At 45.2% G+C, this 19,278-nt stretch overlaps 3 protein-coding genes across 5 annotated transcripts in view; 1 reads left to right on the top strand and 2 right to left on the bottom strand.

The window, feature by feature from the left end:
- On the bottom strand, positions 1-2,740 carry LOC124202257 (aarF domain-containing kinase 1-like). 2 transcript variants are annotated; one of them, XM_046598560.1, is made up of 9 exons: positions 2,239-2,740; positions 2,084-2,173; positions 1,803-2,006; positions 1,583-1,741; positions 1,359-1,517; positions 1,084-1,282; positions 954-1,024; positions 655-888; positions 1-577 (listed from the first exon to the last, which is right to left on the bottom strand). In XM_046598560.1, exons 1-9 carry the CDS (start codon positions 2,365-2,367, stop codon positions 290-292), a joined length of 1,533 nt encoding a protein of 510 aa, XP_046454516.1. In that variant the 5' UTR covers positions 2,368-2,740; the 3' UTR covers positions 1-289. The 2 variants fall into 2 exon arrangements, with proteins under 2 accessions (XP_046454516.1, XP_046454517.1); XM_046598561.1 differs by having other exon boundaries at positions 639-888; positions 2,239-2,696.
- A 67-nt stretch (positions 2,741-2,807) lies between these two features.
- LOC124202260 (solute carrier family 35 member G1-like) lies at positions 2,808-5,834 on the top strand. Its single transcript, XM_046598563.1, has 6 exons — positions 2,808-2,942; positions 3,403-3,603; positions 3,684-4,188; positions 4,252-4,464; positions 4,551-4,796; positions 4,881-5,834. The coding sequence occupies exons 3-6, from the start codon at positions 3,727-3,729 to the stop codon at positions 5,031-5,033; spliced, it is 1,074 nt and encodes a 357-aa protein (XP_046454519.1). The 5' UTR covers positions 2,808-2,942; positions 3,403-3,603; positions 3,684-3,726; the 3' UTR covers positions 5,034-5,834.
- LOC124202251 (mucin-17-like) overlaps positions 5,499-19,278 on the bottom strand; it is a 41,710-nt gene continuing 27,930 nt past the window's right edge. The window contains exons 5-10 of one of the 2 annotated variants that reach the window (XM_046598555.1): positions 18,636-18,640; positions 16,001-16,139; positions 14,314-14,340; positions 13,955-14,149; positions 7,373-13,712; positions 5,499-7,263 (exon numbers count right to left, since the gene is read on the bottom strand). In XM_046598555.1, the coding sequence (XP_046454511.1) occupies positions 7,110-7,263; positions 7,373-13,712; positions 13,955-14,149; positions 14,314-14,340; positions 16,001-16,112 (6,828 nt within the window). In that variant the 5' untranslated portion in view covers positions 16,113-16,139; positions 18,636-18,640 and the 3' untranslated portion in view covers positions 5,499-7,109. The remainder of the gene's footprint in view (positions 7,264-7,372; positions 13,713-13,954; positions 14,150-14,313; positions 14,341-16,000; positions 16,140-18,635; positions 18,641-19,278) is intronic. The other variant, XM_046598554.1, reaches the window with a different exon arrangement.

The raw sequence follows: 19,278 nt of genomic DNA, 5'->3' as shown, positions 1-19,278 counted from the left end.
CTGTTTTCATCTCTTAAATTGCATTACACCTGTGATTACACTATCAGTTACTGAGAGCAAAGGCAGATGTTTTGATGAACAAATTCGTCTGCTGAAAGTGTAGTTGATGTTGTAGCTCGCTAGGTGTCTATTTAAAAATCCGCATAGATTTAACCTTTAACAAAATCATGAACAAAATATAAAACTAAAAACGTAAAAAGGTAGCACTCAACTAGAATCCCTGAGGAAAGAACCCATTAGATAGCAATATGAATTATATTGAATAAAAAAAAAATATACTATCCCAAGGCTAATATAGATTCAACAATGAAGCCCACCACAAAAAGATCTCGTAAGTAGTAATTTTAAAGTAAGCGACGTAATGAGACATGACGACGCGCAATTTGTGCGGAAGAGACTTGCACTTCTGGTATTCTTTGATGAAGTTGGCATTAGCACAGGATCTTGACATAGTTGCAAAGCTGTTGATGTTGTCGTTGACGCCAAGAGTACTATTTAGACCCCGGAGCAAGTCGTTGGTCTTGAGAATAAAAAGCATTTCGCTAGGCACTTGGTGAAGCACTTCCATAATTTCATTCTGAAAATCGGTAAAATGAAATGAGCAAAATAAAATAAATTATGAATTTTTCGCGACAGACAAAATTTATCAGTCACCAAATATACAGAGGCATCAACTTTAATTTGCTTTTCTTCTTCGCTTGTTTTCGTTTTTTTAACTTTTCCTCCCAAAACTGAGGTCATGGAACGACCCGCAACCATGCATGCAAAATAGGAATACAATTCTTTAACGCCTAGCTTCTCCGAATGTTCTTGCATTTCTTGGACATTTGCATGAATAATCGACATCCAAAACTTGGCATAATTCTCCCTGAACTCACACGGCAATTGCTGATAAAAAAAGAATAAAACATCAGTTAATTATAACACATGTTATTATAACCATAAATACTAACTGCGTAAAGTCCATGATCCAGTAAATGAATTACAATCTGTTTTTTATCGGTTAGTTCGATCTTCAAGTTTCCTGTTTATAAAGTTCAATTAATACATATATTGTGGAAAATCAGAGTAATTTAAACTGACCATGATGTGGATCACAATGAACATACCCGTGAAGGAAAATCATATCCGAATACATTTGCGTGATTTTCTGGGAAATTTGTTTTTTAAAGGGTTCAAATTCCGCTCGTTTCCCTTGTCCCAAAGCAGCGATTTCGTAACCCCCACAATATTCCATGGTTAAAACTCTTGATGTAGAATAATCCCAAAATACTTTTGGTATCTATCATATAAAATCATAAGCTATTATTTGCACTAGCTTTCGATTACGAGACTTTATAAATTAGATCGTTAATTACATTGAGCCACGGTAGGTGCTTCATCAGTGCTGCAGTTTTTTCGGAATTTTTCCCTTCCAGCAGGAAATTTAATTCAAAAGGTAGAGTTTTCTTAGTTTCCCTAACTAGCCAATCAAGTTTCAAATCGGGGAAGACCCAAGACGAAAAATTCAACAAGATCTGCAATTATATTTTATGCAACAGTGAATCAATGAAATGAGATAAGACATTAATTCATTTCATACCTCCATAGATTTAATATCAATTGTGGAACAACTTTTGACTAAGGGATGCTGCACTTTAACAGCCACCACTGTTCCGTCATTCAACTCAGCTTTATGGACCTGAGCAAGTGAAGCTGTACCAAGCGGAATTTTCTCAATGGTTCGGAAAACTGATGTGGGCTGGATAAAAATATTAACCTGATTGAAATTTCTCTGACAAGGTGCATAGAATGGAACCTACCTCACATTTAAGGTCCTCTTTTATCACTTTTAAAACTTCTTCATAAGTAGATTGAGGTGCTTGATTGTGAAGGACCTTCATTGTGCTGACATATTCAGCAGGAATCAAATAATCAAGAGCCCCAAGATGCTGGCCTACTTTGATGAATGCTCCTCCTTGTTCCTCACATAATTTGAGCAACCGTTGTGCTGACCTGAGATGAACCTAGTGAATGAATAAATGCATTAATTAGTTTTAGTTGCTTGTTACATAAGTAATGTCGGGTTTTTTTCCTCACATACATCACTTCTGATTTTTGGATATTCTTTAGAGGAGACATCTATTGTTTTTGAATAGATTGTCCTTTTGTAATCTATCAGTATTTTAGCCACCTTTAACAAAAAAAAAAAAAAATTAAATTATTAACTAAATTGGAGATAAATGACAAATTGCTTACCGTTGTGGCTGTTTTGGCAAATCGAAAAACACCAGTTGAGCAATCTTGGATCTCCCTGTGGTAAAAGGCACCCAGCGAAGCACCTGTTAAAGCTACTCCTGTATTCAAAATTCTTTTCTTTTGCATCATGGTTAACCTTGCATCATCAGACAGCAATTTGCAACTTTAAGTTAGTAAGCTTCAAACATTGATCTTGGGTAGATGGTTGTGTTACTGTTGTCAATTCTCAGTGTGCCCTCACAAGAAATTTGATATCCAACACCTAGTGCCTACGAAACAAGTTATCCAATCAACTTTTTCAGCCTCCAGGCAACTAGCAAACCACTTTTGCTGCTTTCTATGGCCCACAAAACCAGACGTCCATTTCCTTGTGTGTTGCATGTTTTCTACTGGATTCGATCGTTGGTGAAGCCGTCCAACTTGTTTTGGTGTTTAGAAATTCGAAGTGAAAGTGGGATGAAGACTTAAAGAATCAATTCAATTTCTAAAATATCTCAGAAGTAGTCTGCTTGAAACTTATTTAAATGACCACAAATTCACTAGATGGCGTTGCAAAACAAAGCAGACGAATTCCAGAATCCCCCGAGGAAAATTTTCACTCAATCTCATATCTCCGACTTGGGTATTCGATCAAACTTAGCGCGAAAATCTGCGCTAATTATCGGAGAAATTTCAGGCCGAGTACATCAGCAAATATCCCAGAGGTATGTCGAAAATTTTTTTTCCTATACATTTCTCCCAGACTTGTATTATGACTTGTAATATGCCGCAACCCCAACCCCTTTACTAGCCGGGGTTCATTGTGTAAGTCACCATCTTCACTATTTCAACCGAAATATCAATATTTGTTCAAAGAAATTCTTTTCTTTCATTGCATTGTCTAAAGTGCTCGATTTTTACTCTAGCTATTATGTTAGTGATGTAATGAAAGGAAGTAATAAGTCGTAGATTGTCCCGGGATCTCAGCAAGTCACGCCGTTTTTTTTGTCCCGATAAAAACGACATTTTTTTTTTGCTCATTGTGTCTGCACGTCATCCTATTGCGTATGCTCATTTCCCTTCATTTTTGTTCCCCCCTCCGGTTTGATCGAATCGATCGAAGCACGACACAAGAGATAAAACACACGCCGTGCAATATAATCCACGTTTTTCTTTATCCGACAGGTGCTGCTATAGAGAAACCCCGAGAATACCAACAACAAATGGAAGGATTGGAATAATCGATCCATTGAAAAAGAAAATACAAAACCAGAACGCGAATCAATTCCGGAAAGATGCGGGTCCTTTGGATTATCGTCAATCGATAAATCGACATCTATAGACCGTGATTCGTGACGTCCTTGTATCTCTTCCAAGACCGCCAAGGTGATTGCTATTAATGACCCGTGCATTTATTATTCACGATTCACATTTCTATTCCGGGGCTTCCGTATTATTATTATTAGAAATTCGATTTGGTTCGTACCTAAAGACCAGGGAAATCTAAAAATGGCCCAACGATTTCGTCACACCGAGATGATGGAACTGGAATCGCCCACCGAGTCGGAGTCCAGGTTAACGGCGGAAGAGGCTCCGCCGTCGTCCAATTCCGGCGGAATAAAGCGACTCGGCAGCATTCCCCACCTGGGAATCATCATGGCCATTGCGTCGAGTTTCTTCTTCTCGCTGAGCTCGCTGATCGTGAAACTGGTTCCGGATGTTCATCCGGTGGCATTGGCCACTTATCGCTTCGCCGGAATTCTCCTGCCGAGCATCCCCATCGTTATCCGGCGATCGGAGGACCCTTTCCCCAAAGGCAAACGGTGGCTCCTGCTCCTGCGGGCCTTTCTCGGCACGACCAGTTTGATGAGCCAATTCTACGCTCTGCGGCACATGCCGCTGGCCGACGCTTCCGTCATCATTTTCAGTGTCCCCGTGTTCGTGGCCATCTTCGCCCGCATCTTCCTCAAGGTATCAATTGCTATCTTAAAACTTGTTTTTATACTTTAATCCATTCCCAAATAATGTCGACAGGAGGAATGCGGACTATTCCATGTGGCCAATATCTTTCTGACGCTGTGCGGATGCATTTTGATTGCTCGTCCACCATTCCTTTTCGGTCGGATGGACGCTCTGCCATTACCAGAAGATGGCAGCGTTTACGACAACGCTTTCTGGGGCGCAGTGGCCGCCCTTTGTGGTACTCTCTTCGCTGCCAATGTCTACGTCGTCATTCGTTCACTCAAAGTAAGACGGGCAAACATTATGGAACACACCTTTATTCAACTATTACCTGCTAAACTACGGACCTTTTCATTTTCTTGACCAAAAAGGGACTCCATTTCTCGGTGATTATGTCGTCGTTTGGAGCTTTTGCCATCCTCCAGACTTTTATGACCACTTGGGCGATGAATGAACTTTGCCTGCCGGCCTGTGGCCACGACCGCTGGTTAATGGTTCTATTAGCCATTTTCAGTTTCGCCGGCCAGATCCTCCTGACCATGGCCCTCCAACACGAACAAGCCGGGCCTGTGGCTATCGCTCGCTCTGCAGATGTCGTCTTCGCGTTCATCTGGCAGGTACTATAAATCAAACATCATCTGCTAGTTTAAAATAAAAATAAAAGTTGTAATTCAATTAACGTAAACCTCAATTTAAATTAGGTGATATTTCTAAACGAAATTCCCGGATGGATTAGTTTGATTGGCGCCCTACTCGTCACCACGTCCGTCCTTTTGACGGGCGTACGCAAATGGGTCGAAGGGCTGGACAATCACGATCCACTCCGCCAACGTCTCTGGTTTCTCCAACGATGAAATATCTCTTTCCCAAGTATATAATACTCGTTTAATGTCGTCCTTTAAGTGGCCAATTCTATTCACTCTGTCCGGGCCCGGTGATGGCGAGACATTGAAAACATCCGGAACGAACAATTAAGTCAAGAAACAACCACCGAACAAATACCAAAGTATACACCCCAGTCGTCTTACATAATACTATTCTTGTAGACACACACACACATGTCTCTTATTATTCATTTCACTTTCAGATATTCACCAAAAAATTAGTAAAAGAAATACTCACTTTTTTCAAAAATGCCAATGTATACTCTTTGTCTGTCTTCGATAGTCATAAAAACCCACAAAAACCAATTTGATACAACTACTTTTTTGTAGATATACAAAATATAAACCTTCATTTTTGGCCTTGTAAAATGAATCTTTTTTTTTTCTAAATACACACAACTTTTTAAGTGTCTTCTCTAGTGAAAGTCTTTCCAATTTTTGAGAGGGATAAAATACTACCGATGTATTCGATCCACACACAAAATTAAAACAAAAAGTTTTAGAAATACCAAATGCGTTTTGATCGGCAGAATGAAAAAACAAAAATTGCGCGGAATGTTTTTTTTTTGTTGCTTCACAGTGATTGTTATTGCAGGTCGGTATTTTAAAAAAACAAACAAAAATTACACAAATCAGGGAAATGAAAAAAACAAAATCAAGAAGGGGGGAGGAGGAATAAGGAGAGAGTATTGTAATCACCACTAGGGACGAGCGCGGGAGAGGAGTTGCATCTTTTTTTTCGATGAGGAAATAACAAAACCCCAACACGAAGAAAAAGACGAAACACAATTTTTTTTAAATCAATCAAAAAAAAAATATAAGCGTCAGGAATTATGAAAAAAGGAAGCCGATGATGAAAAAAAAACGACTAAAATAATAAATAATAAAAGAAGCCGAGCCCCTTTTTTTTTGTTGATGTTTTCAAATTTTTCTCCCTTTTTTCCAATAACTGCCGCGTTGAATTTCACACCTTCGATTGTTTCCCCCTTATTAAAAAAAAAATTGTCCTTTTTTTTCTATTTGTTTTGTTGAAAATTCCACTTCGTTGTTATTGAGCAGCGTCGTCACTTGTCTAAGAACGAGAGAGTTGGGATACATGTACGGAAAAATCAAGACACGCCATAACACACAGAGCACATCATACGACAAAACGGTATTTGAAAACCCCATCACCTGAATTGGAAATACTACAAAAATATAGATCAACATTTTCCCCCAAAGTTATTCAACAAACCTCGACATTGTTTTTTTTTTGTTTCATAATCAAAAATAAAATAATAAACAGAGAAAGGCTGTGGCTGGTTTCGATCAATCTTTTCGTCGTTGGTTTTTTTATCTCTCCACACACACACAAACACACACACGCAAAATGCCTAATTAGAAATCCATCGAGACCCTTTCCTCATCTGGTTGCTTGTATACTCAAACGTATAAAAATGGAGCTAATAATAACATTTATTCCTAAACACTAACCGCGAGTTTTTTAAAATCTAAAACTATTGGGTGTAAAAAAAAAGTCATTGAACCATTTGAGGAAAGAAAAATAAAAACCCCGACGAAAATCCCTACGCATTTCAATTTTTAGTGATTTTTTGAAAGTTTTTTTTTTTTGGTATAAAGGGAATAAATATAAAAGAACACACACGTCTAATTGGTCTTTTTTTTTGTGAGTTCTGATTTGCCGATTCGTTAACTCGGCCCGGGGAAAAATAAAAATGGAAGAACCTAATAACCAAAATCTAGAAACAAAAAAGAACCAACTTAGTGCGTGGAGATTTTTAAACGTTACGACAGACAAGATTGTCAAACAATTCACTGGAACATTCGTCTTACTATAAAAATGGCCTTGCACTTCTATATTGCGTGCATCGATTGGGTAAGGGATAAAAACAAAAGAAGATCGCATCTATTCCGATAGAAGTGAAATTAAGTCCAAGAGTTTCAGTTGTGGAAGAGAAACGGACGGGGGGGTTTTTTACGTGGCTGGATTTTGTGGCTGGAAAAATGTAATAAAAAAAAAGGATGGACACGTTTGTCCGTCGGCCCTCAATGCCTTCTCGGTTTGCCACCGATCCAAACGAGGCCGTCGGCGTCAACGTGTCGGCGACGGCGGGTGGCCGCCAAGGCCATGACTTTTCTCAGCGTTGGCTCCGGCTGGCACTCCCGCGGATCGCACTCCATCATTCCGCCTTTGCCGCATCTAAAAAACCGCATCGATAAATTAATCAATAAATAAATAAACAATTTTTTTTCCAATCGTTCAATTTTTTTTTCTGACAAAACCATAAATTGGAATTCGATTGACTTACCGGCACTCGAGGCAGGGGCCGGAAGCGGGTCCGACGAGCTCACCAAACCGGTAGAAATCGCCCTTGATTTCACATCCTTCCACTTCGACTTGATCGCCGTCCTGGACGGAATCGCTGAACTCGACGTTGAATCCTTGCGGAATGCTGGCCAGTCCGCCGAGTCCGGTTGGGTTGTTGTTGCGGTGATCGGCCGAGTGCCAGGTGACGTTGTGCGTCACTTGACGGACGGGGCACTCGTAGCGCGGGCAGCAGAAACCGGTGATGGTCTCTTCCAGGCAGCCGGGAATGGGCGGCGGACAGGATTGCTGGAGGCAGATGATGTCGCCGCGGAAGCAGAAGCAGAAGTCGCAGTGGTCGTCGCGGGGGATCTGTTGGGCAGAGACGTAGACTTTGCCGTCAAAGAGGCAAGCGCCTGGAGCGATTTCCGGCTCTTCGACTTCTTCCGGAGTGGCCGGAGAAGTGGCGGGTGATGACAATTCCAAATTGCTGGAGTCGACGCTGCTGGTGCTCAACGGAATTTCAGAAACTGTTGGGCTGGATTCGACGGAAGGTGCTGCACTGGTGCTGACTGGCTCGGAAGGTGCTGAACTGGTTGTGACTGGATCGGAAGGTGCTGCACTGGTGGTGACTGGCTCAGACGATGCTGGACTCGTAGTGACGGGATCGGAAGGTGCTGGGCTTGTAGTGACTGGCTCAGAAGGTGCTGCACTGGTGGTGATCGGCTCGGATGATGCTGGACTCGTAGTGACGGGCTCAGAAGGTACTGCACTGGTGGTGATCGGTTCAGACGATGCTGGACTCGTAGTGACCGGATCAGAAGGTGCTGAGCTTGTGGTGATGGCGTCGGAAGGCGCTGGACTCGTGGTGAGCTGATCGGAAGGCGCTTGAGATCCGGTTTCAGCTCCAGTTGTGAATGATGAGGGGGCTTCTGTTGCGGCGGATGAAGCTTCCGTGGGGAGGTTTGGTGCTACAGTCGGTCTGGTGGATCCAACTGACAGGGTCGGCCTGGGTGGTTTACTGGAATCGGAAATGAGAATATCGGTGGGGTCGGTCACTCCAGCGGATTCCGACGAAGTGGAAGACACATCTCCGACATCAACAGTGGGTTCCGGCGAAGCTCCAGCATCTCCGGAAGATGTTGAGGCCTCAGTCGATCCTGAAGATGATTGAGAAGTCGAGGAGACGTCAGACTCTACTCCAGTGACAGAAGCTTGGGAATCTTCCGTTGCGGTTGGTAAAGATACGGTCGCTTCCGATCCTACGATCGAACCTAGCGTGGTCGATGGATCAGCTGTTGAACTGCCAGGATGGGCTGTTGAAGGGGCTTCAGTTTCAGATCCTACAGGAATTCCTTCAGTTGTTGTTGTGGAAGGCTCTCTGGTTGAAGTTGCTTCATCCGGAATCACTCCGGAATCTGTTGCGGCGGAAGGTGATTCGGTTGAAACAGCCGAGGGCGCTGAAGTGGTTTCTAGCGGAGCGGCGGATTCAGGTGTCGTTTCGGGTTGAGTTCCAGCAGTAGAGGATTGAGATGTTTCGGTGGATCCTTCAGATTCTCCAGCGGATGATACTTCCGTTCCGGAAGGTTCAGATGTGGTGAATGCTCCAGTATCGGTTCCGGCAGAAGATTCGGTAGTCGACGATCCGGCGCCAGACTCGGAAACTGATCCTGAAACTTCAGAGGTCTCAGTGGCGGGTTCCGCAGAGGAGGATGATCCTTCAGATCCGCTGCTGCTTTCGGTGTCAGGAGATGAGGTGACAAGTGATCCAGCTTGGGAAGTGGAGACGGAAACGACAGACCCGTCGGTCGAGGATTCAGTCGATCCTGAATCTCCACCCGTTTCGCTGATCGTTTCAGTAGATTCCGGTGCGGATGTTGAGCTGGGAGTCTGAGCGGATGCATCACTTTCACCGGACGTCGGAGATCCAGTGGATGGGCCGCTCAATTCGATGGTGGGACTGGCGGTTACGGGTGGTTCCGTCTGGATTTCTTCTTCGGATGTTTCAGTGCTGGAAACCAATTCCGTCGATGGAGAGTCTGTGCTCACAGATCCGGCAGCTTCGGATGATGAAGGCGATCCAGTTCCTGGTGCGGAAGTAGGCTCGACGGATACCTGAGAGCCGGAAGGAATTTCAGATGATTGAGTCGTGGCGGCTGGATCGACAGAGGCGCTGGATTCTTCCGTCGACGATTCCTCGGGTTTATCAGTTTGCACTTCCGGCGCTTCGGTGCTTTCCGCTGGAGTGGCTTCAGTGGCGACTGGTTCGGGTTTGCTGGAAGAATCCGATCCGGCGGCTGAGGATGAGCTAGTGTCTTCCGTGCTGGATACTGGAGCCGAATCCGTTGAGCTTCCGTCTTCCGACGATTCCGTTTCGGATTCAGTGACGGCTGGCGACGAGGTGGTAGAAGTAGAAGCATCGACCGATCCAGCGGATGAAGAAACCAATTCGGCGTCAGTGACGGCAACTGGTTCGGCAGTGGTCGAAGCGGATGGCAGGTCGGTCGAGTCATCTTCAGTGGATGGCGATCCGGATTCCGTCGATGGTTTCAACGAGCCGGAAGTAGGTTCATCGGTAACTTCTTGTCCTGATCCTTCCTCAGCAGACGACGCTCCATCGGTGGCCGAATCGACTTGATTTCCGCTAGATTCCGTGACCGAGCTGGATGATGACGATTCCGGAATGACGGTGGTGACCAAATCCTCCTCGTCGTCGCATTCGAACACTGGGCAGCACTTGTCGGGAGAGAAGACGGGCCGGCAGTTTGGCATGTGGTTGGGTTTCTCCTCGCACTCGACAATGACGCAGCGGATGATGGATGACTCGCAGCTGCAGGATTGCTGGCATGGGCTGGGCACTGGAACGTCGGCTCCGTTCGAGTAGGTGACGTTGTTCAACAAGCAACTGCCCTCGCCCGGAATTGAGCTGATGTCCGACGACGGGGTGGTGAAAGTCTCGTCGCCGGTGCTGGGCGCTTCCGTCTCCAATGTGGAGGCGGCGATCTCGGGCACCGTGTGGTGATTGGCCGGAGCTTCGGTGACGGAAGAAGTTGAAGCCTCCGACTCGACGGAATCGGTGGTGGATGATGGTTCTTCCACTTCCGGAGTAGAGGCGGAGCTAGAGGAAACTGTAGATCCTTGGGTGCTGGATGGAGATTGGCTGTCGCTAGAATCTTCAGTTGCAACTTCGCTGTCGGTAGACGATTCGCTGGATGTTGGGCCGGCGTCAGTCGAGGATTCACTGGATACTGGACTGGCGTCGGTTGAAGATCCGCTGGATACTGGGCTGGAATCCGTTGAGGATTCGCTGGATGTTTGGGCGGAATCTGTCAAGGATTCACTGGATACTGGGCTGGCGTCAGTCGAGGATTCGCTGGATACTGGGCCGGCGTCAGTCGAGGATTCGCTGGATACTGGGCCGGCGTCAGTCGATGGTTCACCAGATACTGGGAAGGAGTCGGTCGATGGTTCACCGGATACTGGGCCGGCGTCAGTCGAGGATTCACTGGATACTGGGCTGGAATCCGTTGAGGATTCGCTGGATGATTGGGCGGAGTCTGTCAAGGATTCACTGGATACTGGGCTGGCGTCAGTCGAGGATTCGCTGGATACTGGGCCGGCGTCAGTCGAGGATTCACTGGATACTGGACTGGCGTCGGTTGAAGGTCCGCTGGATACTGGGCTGGAATCCGTTGAGGATTCGCTGGATGTTTGGGCGGAGTCTGTCAAGGATTCACTGGATACTGGGCTGGCGTCAGTCGAAGATTCACTGGATACTGGGCCGGAGTCGGTCGATGGTTCACCGGATACTGGACTAGCGTCCGTCGAGGATTCACTGGATGTTTGGGCGGAGTCTGTCAAGGATTCGCTGGATACTGGGCTGGCGTCAGTCGAAGATTCGCTGGATACTGGGCTGGCATCGGTCGAGGATTCGCTGGATGTCGGACTTGCGTCGGACGACGATTCACTGGATGTTGGGCTGGCGTCGGTCGAAGTTTCGCCGGATGGGGCGCTGACATCAGTGGAAGAAGCGGAAGAAGATGATACTTCGGATTCAGTGACGTTATCGGTTTCATCTGGTTTCTCGGTTCCTTCCGGTGTTTCAACTTCTTCCGGTTTTTCGGTTACTTCGTCACTTCCTTCGGCTTCGGTGGACGGTGAGCTGGTGACGGCGGACTCGGTGACAAGGGGCTCAGATGTGAATCCGGATGAGATATCTAGCGAAGAAGGGGTTGAAGTTACATCCGAGGTCCCGGAAGCGTCCGTGCTGGAAGAATCCGTTTGATCTTCAGCTTCTGTGGATGCAACCGTAGTCGATGTATGGTGGAAGTGGCCAGTTCCGGTGGGGAACCAAGTGGTCGTCGAGAAAGTTGTCGTATCAACAACATCCGCATCGGTGGTCTGAGCTTCGGGAGTGGTCGACGAATGTTGGAAATGGCCAGTTCCGGTGGGGAACCATGTGGTAGTCGAGAACGTCGTTGTATCAACAACATCCGCATCAGTGGTCTGGGCTTCGGAAGGGATTGAAACGGCCGGAATGGAAGTGTCGGTACTGGACGGTTCCTTCTCATCATCTTCGCTTTCAGTGGGTGAAACCGTAGTCGTAGACTGGCCCTCAATTCCGGCGGGAACTCCAGTGGTAACAGAGGAAGCCGTGGTGTCAACATCATCCGCATCGGTGGAAGATTCAGATTCCGTGGCCTGAGATTCGGAGGTCGGCGAGACGGCCGGAACGGAAGCATCCGTGCTGGATGCCGAGTCGTCGGTTTGGCTGTCACTGGGCGAGGCCGAAGTGGACGACAAATGGATGGCGGGAGAGGCGGTGGTTGCGTCCGGAACAACTTCGGCATCCGTGGAAGTTTCGGATTCCGTCACGTGAGATTCGGATGAGGGTGTGGTGGCCGGAACGGAAGGTTTCTGCGAGGAGATGACGACCACGTTGAAGTCGTTACCGTCGGTCAGCTCCGATTCCGGCGAGAGCGTAGTGGCTGGTTGGACGATTTCGCCTTCGGTGACGGCCGGAGTAACAGCCGGAGAAACGGCGGAGACGGAAGCGTCGGTGGATTCCTCTGCGGATGGAGTCGACGGCTGAATTTCAGGTACGGGAGTGGCATCGGCCGGAACGACTTGGCTGGGCTTTTCAGTTGTGGATGGCGCCGATTCGGAAGATTCCGACGAGACGGAAGAAACGCTTCCGGCATCAGTTGAGCTACCAGAACCTTCGTCAGTTTCAGTTTCGGGTTCGGAAGTGGAAGACGATGAGGAGCTAACTCCATCGGTGACCAAGTCGCCTCCTTCCGGCTGAGCGGATGAGCTGGAAGCGGAAGAGGTAGTCTCGAACGAAACGGCCGGTGCCTCAGTGCCTTCGTTGCTGCTGTCCAACGGAGTGGTTTTCACTTCTTCCGGAATGGTCGGTGGAGCCGCAGTAGCAGCGCTGGATGAGCCGATTTCTTCCGTATTTTCTTCAGCCACCGCTGGAGTGGATGGGCCTTGTTCGGGAGCTGCAGCGCTAGAACCATCCGTGGCGGATGTGGTTGATGAACCTTCTGCGGCGGTTGTAGTTGAACCTTCTGAGGTGGATGTGGTTGAACCCTGAGTGCTGGATGCGGCTGAACCCTCTTGAACTCCGCTCTCCGTGGCGGAAGACAAAGTGGTCACTTCCTCCTCCAATCCGGGCAGAGTGGGCACGACCGTGATGGCCGGTGGGGCTCCGCACTCGTAAGTCGGGCAGCATTGAGTCGGGCTGGTCTTGGGCACCTGCTTGCACGTGTTGGAGAAGAATTCCAGCGGATGGGCGCAATCCTGGACGGCGCAGACTATGTCGCCGTGCATGCAGTAGCAATAGTCGCAGGGGTTGCTGGATGGGACAAAGTCGCCGTCGCTGTACGACTGGCCGTCTAGTACGCAGCCAAACTGTCCGCCGCTGGGGATGGGCGTCGTCGAGCTGGTCAAGTTGGTAGCGTCGCAGTCGTAGCGGACCGGGCAGCAGACGCCGTCCAGCAAGACGGGCGAGCAGCCTTCAACCTGGAGGACGCACTCCTGCATGACGCAGGCTGTGTGGTTGCGGATGCAGTAGCAGAGGTCGCAAGGCTTGGCCGGATCGGATGGGACCTGGGCTCCGTCGCCGTAAAATTGGCCGTCAATCAGACAGCCCTCCGTGTCGGCCAGGTTGACGCTTCCGGATGGCGTCACCACCGTTTGCGGAGGTCGAAATGTCGTCGTCACGGCCGTTGCGATGCCGCCGCCAGAAGGCGATGATGACGGGGCGGATGAACCGCTGCCGCCGCCGGAGATGCTGCCCATTCCCGGCAAGGTCATGTTCATGCTCATAATGGGCACCGGAACTATTCAAAGAGAAAAAAACGAAACAAGAAAATAAGAGTCAAGATCAAGGATGTCTACAACAACTTTTTGTTCTTTTTGGCCAGCAGAAATTCTTCATCTCTGACATCACCATTCCATTTATTATTAAAATGGCGGAATCAAAGAAGATTCCATCTTCTTCTTTTTATTTTCAACCCCATTGAAAAAAGGAAAAAAAGGAATAAAAAAGACGAGATGATTTTGGCAATGGGCCAGCATTTACGTTCTGGGCAGGTAATGATGGGGCAGCACTGATCGGGCCGCTTTTCGATCTGGCAGTCCTGGCCGATGGGCTTGGCGAACGGGCAGACCTTGAGGAAGCACATGAGCATCGAGTCGTGACAGGTGCAGTTGAGGCAAGGCTCGTTGGTGATGATACGGTCACCTTCGCTGTAGTGCTGGAACATGTAGTAACATCCTGTATGGCGTTGCCCGGCCAAAATGCGAAACACACAAAAAAACGAGAATCAAGAATTGGACATTTAAAAATGGCGGCGAGCGCGCCATTTTTCGAGCCGAAAGAAGATGAATCATCATTTGGCAGGACTAGAGGGTAGGGTGATTATTATTGATGATTTATACCTGATTCCGGTTCCGATTCCCATGGAGCTGTAGATGCCGGTAAAGAAAAACATGGAAAGAAAAAAATAATAATTGAGGCCAATTAGTCAAAAAAGTGATAAGACACGCACCGTCAAAGATCCGCAACATTTTCTTATCAAATCGAATTTTTTTTATTTTTAGAGAGAAAAAGGTTGTGCCCAGTCATTCGTGGGATAGTCAAAGAACAAGGTGTTCTCTATGGTAAGAAAATAAAAAATGTTTTGTCCAAACTTTGTGACTGGAATTCTTTCGAGCGGCAAAGGAAAACAGAATTTTTTTTTTCTCCAAAGTAGCCGTGAAAATAAAAAGGAGAATTTTCCCGAAATTTGAAATGGATCAAACACACAAATTCAGTCGAGAAAAAAAAAAGGAAATTTGGATAAAAACACGTGGGGGACCGACAACATTTGGAAAGCGAATGCAAATCGCAAACGGGGTGAAACTAAAACGATAATACGTGTGAATTTTTTGGGGGAAAAAATAAAATCAAAAGGGCCCTTGGCGTGTGACATTAAATTTATGATTTGATTCGATTTGAAGCGAAATGACAGGAAGCCAATTACGTTCGGTTCAGAATTTGTTTTTTTTTTGTCGTCGAATAATTTCAAGTGAAAACTACTTTTTCAAGGATTTTTGGGACTTGTGTTAGTTTTTTCCTACACTTTCGGCAAAGGAAATTGTCTTGGAGCGGATCGGTGAACATCCGGAATGTTGTTGTTGTTGTAGGTAGCGGAATGACTAAAGAATGCGATTGCCATCTGGCGAGTATCAGACACATGTGGGTGTGCAAGTTTAATTTGCGGAACGGCAAACAAAAAATTCTAAACGCCAGTCGAATTCAAATCGAGCGCCAGAAATCAACAAACAACAACATAAAAAATAATTATTTTAAATGTTTTATTATTTGTTTGATTTTTGTGACTTGATTCGTGACTCATGGCCGCCGTAAAAGAAGAAAAAAGAAATTAAGTGTCATCTTTTTTTCGTGTTGGAGTCGTAAAAAGAAAATTTTAAAATCTTGAAGAAGAAGAAGAAGAAATTGGTCGACCGTGAAATTGTCAGTTCAATTCGGTGGGAAAAAGAAAAAGTCCATTGGCGTTTTTCTAAAAAAAGAAAATTCCAATTTTCACGCCGACCTTTTTTTGGCTTCTTCTCCTGGCGGCCGTACCGTGTTTTTTCATGGCCGTTTACGACTTGTTATTACACAGGGAAAATACGGGCGAGAGATGATGATGATGACGATGATAAGAGCAATTGTTTGCAATTGTCTACCTGTGTGTCCTCCCCCATTTTTCACGCGTTCGAGTTGCGTGACAAGGAGCTCCCCCCCATCTCCTCCCAAAGAAAAACATCTGCCCAATAATCCCAAGCCTAACTCCGAAGGATGCGCGCAACTTTTTTGTGCGTGTTTGTAGCATAATCACACGGGAAACCCAACAACAACAACAACAACTAGTCAAAAAAAATAAGTTGGGAGGTGAGAGAAACCACCAGGAAGAGAGCAACAAATAACAATCAGGTGTCGTCCTCCAACTGATTGCCATTGGTCCATACGAAAAAAGAAATGAATATTTGTCTTCTTTATTTCTACACAGTCATCGTGGTAAATCCCCAATTCAGACGATGTGATGAAAAAGATTCACGAAATGTAATCAATGGCACTTACCGGCAGTGACTGTGTAATGGGTCAGTCCAGCCAGGAGCATCAGGGCTACCAGGGCCGCAAGCGTCGTTCCTCTTCCTGTTCCTCCACCGACTCCTCCTTCTCGGCGAATCATCCTGCTAATTGGCTTTTTTTTCTTTCTAGAAAATAAAATAAAATAAAATAAAATAAAATAAAATTTCAAATTTTAAATAATTATTTTTTTCGGAGAAAATTTCAACATTTATTTCGTGAAGGCGGAAATTGGGGGAAAAAAAAAGAAAAGCGGATTGCGCAGGGCAATGTACACACGTACGTGAACAGAAAACCCGTTTGTCTCAGCGTGAAGTCGCTCGGGACGGATCCCGCGAGGAAAAATTATATCCCACCCTCAAGTTCAAGTTCACGCACTTCCCACACACACACACACGAACAGCCGCACAATTTTTTTTTTTTTTTTTTCGTGCGGGATAAAAAACAAAAAGTGAGGCTAAAAGGAGGAGTTGTGTGAAAGTGCGCACAGTCCTTTTTTCTCACTTTTGTTATTTTTTGTTTTATCCCGCACGAAAAAAAAAATTCTTCTCTCACGACCGGAAAACGTCCGGAATTATTTTTCCTTCGATATTCCTCATCCAAAAAAAAAGGTCAGTTACCCCTCGATTTATTTATTATGTATGGGAGGAAACGAATAAAAGGTGTCAAATAATTGTTGGTGAGTTTTGGTGAACTTTGAACGTTAGGGTCTTGTTGTTGTGTTAAGAATCGGCCGGATCGGAAGAAGAAAAGGAAGAAGAGACGTCGTGACCAGATAGTCACGCACGATCAAAATTAACATTTTTTTTTTTACGTTGTATTATTATTATTATTTCAAATGTTACTTGGGCTTTGCCAACTGGACAGCAACCATGAAGTTGTTGGACCAGTCCCAACAACAACAACAACTACAATCCAGCCAAGCCTGGGCAATAACATAATAAGATAATAATAATATTCTTTCATTTTTCTTGCGAGGGATGAAATCGAAAGTGCCACGTCATCTTTTTCTACTTTTTGTAGGAAAAAAAAAAAAATGGTGTGCACGCGTTTCATTATATTCGACACAAATTCAAAATAATAACATTTGAAAAAAAGGCGACGCCCAGAAGCGGATAACTATGAAAATTGGCCTCATTTCCCTAAACTATCAAATGTTTGTTGTGATGTATTATTATATTCACTTACTTCCTCGGTCAAAAGCCCACCGCGAACATTTGAATCGAATTTGGGTAACTCGGCGTGACAATTGGCCGCGAACCCGTTCGGTCAGTCGGGACCGGACGGAACCGTTAGGCGCCAACGAATTCAGGGAACGAAAGTAAATCAAACAAAGTTCTTTTTTTCTTTTATTTTATTTCTTTTTAAATAAAATAAAAATCGCCCAGCTAAAAAAACAAACGGTAACGCCTGACCACGTCCACACACATTTCGTGCTGGGTCAAATTCCCGACCGTCTGGGAAAATCCCCAACGGCCCCTCCCCATTAGAATTAGCATAACATCCAATTTCCTATTTAGGACACAAAAACTAATGACGTCATCATTATGAATGAAAAAAGAGGTTTTAAGAAGCTTGAAATAATTCCAAAGGATGTGAGGACGGACGACCCCCGGACAATAAAATTGAATTTATAAAAACCGGTTGTGCCGGATCACGTGGCCTTTTACGGATCTGACAGCTAGCTACTAGACTACGCGATGAATGAACGACACTTATTTATTAGCTACTTCTCAAGTCTTATCTTGCGCATTTGTTGGCGAAACAAAATTCCCGTCTGCGAAATAGGGAAAACCTAGTAGAGAATTCAAAACAAATGAACGCGAAATATTTCCAAGGAATTTCAAGGAGCGTCATCCATTTGAATTACGCGGTCCCGCCACTTTATCTCGTGAGAAGTAAAAAGAGACCAGACGACAGTAGTCTACATGAAAAAGAAAAGAAGTCCTACGTCTGAGGGGTTTTTGGCCCGGCTGGCCGACGTCGTGAGGTCCGTCCTTGGGAAAAAAATACAGGAGGGTTTGGAGGAAAAGGCAACGCACCGTGCACACTCGGCCGAATCTTGTGCGTGCAACAAATACAAGAAGAAGAAGAAAAAAAAAGTTGTTTTCTTCTTTTTCGTCCCAATGTCGTTGAACTGATCCTCTTCTTCTTTCATTTTCCAAACATTCTTCAAAGATATTCAAGTGAAACCTCTTTTTTCTTATTTTTCGTTCGGCGCCATTTCCTTTCCATCTTTTTTTTCCAAGTTCCAAAAAGTTTCTTGTCCATCTTTTTTTTTAAAAAGAATTTATTTCGATGCGCTGAGGTTGACGGGCGAATTTAAAAAAAAGAGGCGATGACTTGGCTACAATTTATTCCTGATAATACAACAACAACAGTAGTAGTTGTTGTTGTTGCAGCAGCAACTATCAAACTCTAATTGACCCATTCTAGGATGACGATCGCTTATTTTATCATCTGGAAAATGTTTTTAAAAAATAAAAGAGCTGCTCGACAACCAAAATTCAATTATTATTGGAAAAAGAAATACATTTTTGGGACAAAAGAATGATATAAAATGGATGATCGTTGATCCAGCGCGATCACTTCAACCAAGGTCGCTCGTGGTTCTTTTATTTTCTTCTTCTTCTTGTTCGATCTATACACACCCGGGCCGGATTGAAACCATCTGGAACCGGCGTGAAAAGTCATCGACTTGTAATTCTATTTTTATTTGCCCCGCTGGGTAACATTATCCTTTTTTTTTTCTTTTAATTATTTTTAATTGCTCTAAGCGACCGGGAAAAAAACAAAATACTAATCCCCCCCCCCTTGTACGTAATGGAATTTTAAAAAATCATTTGCATGCAGATTTTTCCCGTGTGTGTGTGTGAGCTGTTGTTCCCGGGATATTCAAAACGGTGACTTCATCGATAGGAGCGTCCTTTTTATACACAAGTCCATATAGACACACAATACGATCCGCCGGAGTTGTGTGTGTACTACCTCCAGGGGGGGGACGCTTCCGTTTCTTTTCGGCCCCAAAAATAAAAAAATTTCGGTTTCTCTCTACCTCCCCCTCAAGACACTTAACACACGAAAAAAAAAAGATCCAGCCTCTCCAGTCAAGGCCGCAGACGTCGGCTGTTCCCGCAAGTCAATGTCGCCCCCCACCACCAGACCACCACCACCACCAAAGAAGAAGAAGATGGCGCAAAAAGGATAGAAAAAATGGCCAAATCGTGACACTATGAAAATAAATTTATACAAAACTATTCAAATCTTTT

Source organism: Daphnia pulex, chromosome 9, assembly GCF_021134715.1.
Source record: "Daphnia pulex isolate KAP4 chromosome 9, ASM2113471v1".
In the NCBI taxonomy this organism is placed as follows: domain Eukaryota; kingdom Metazoa; phylum Arthropoda; class Branchiopoda; order Diplostraca; family Daphniidae; genus Daphnia; species Daphnia pulex.
The sequence above is the reverse complement of the archived record's forward strand: the minus strand, read 5'-3'. Positions and strand labels throughout refer to the sequence as shown.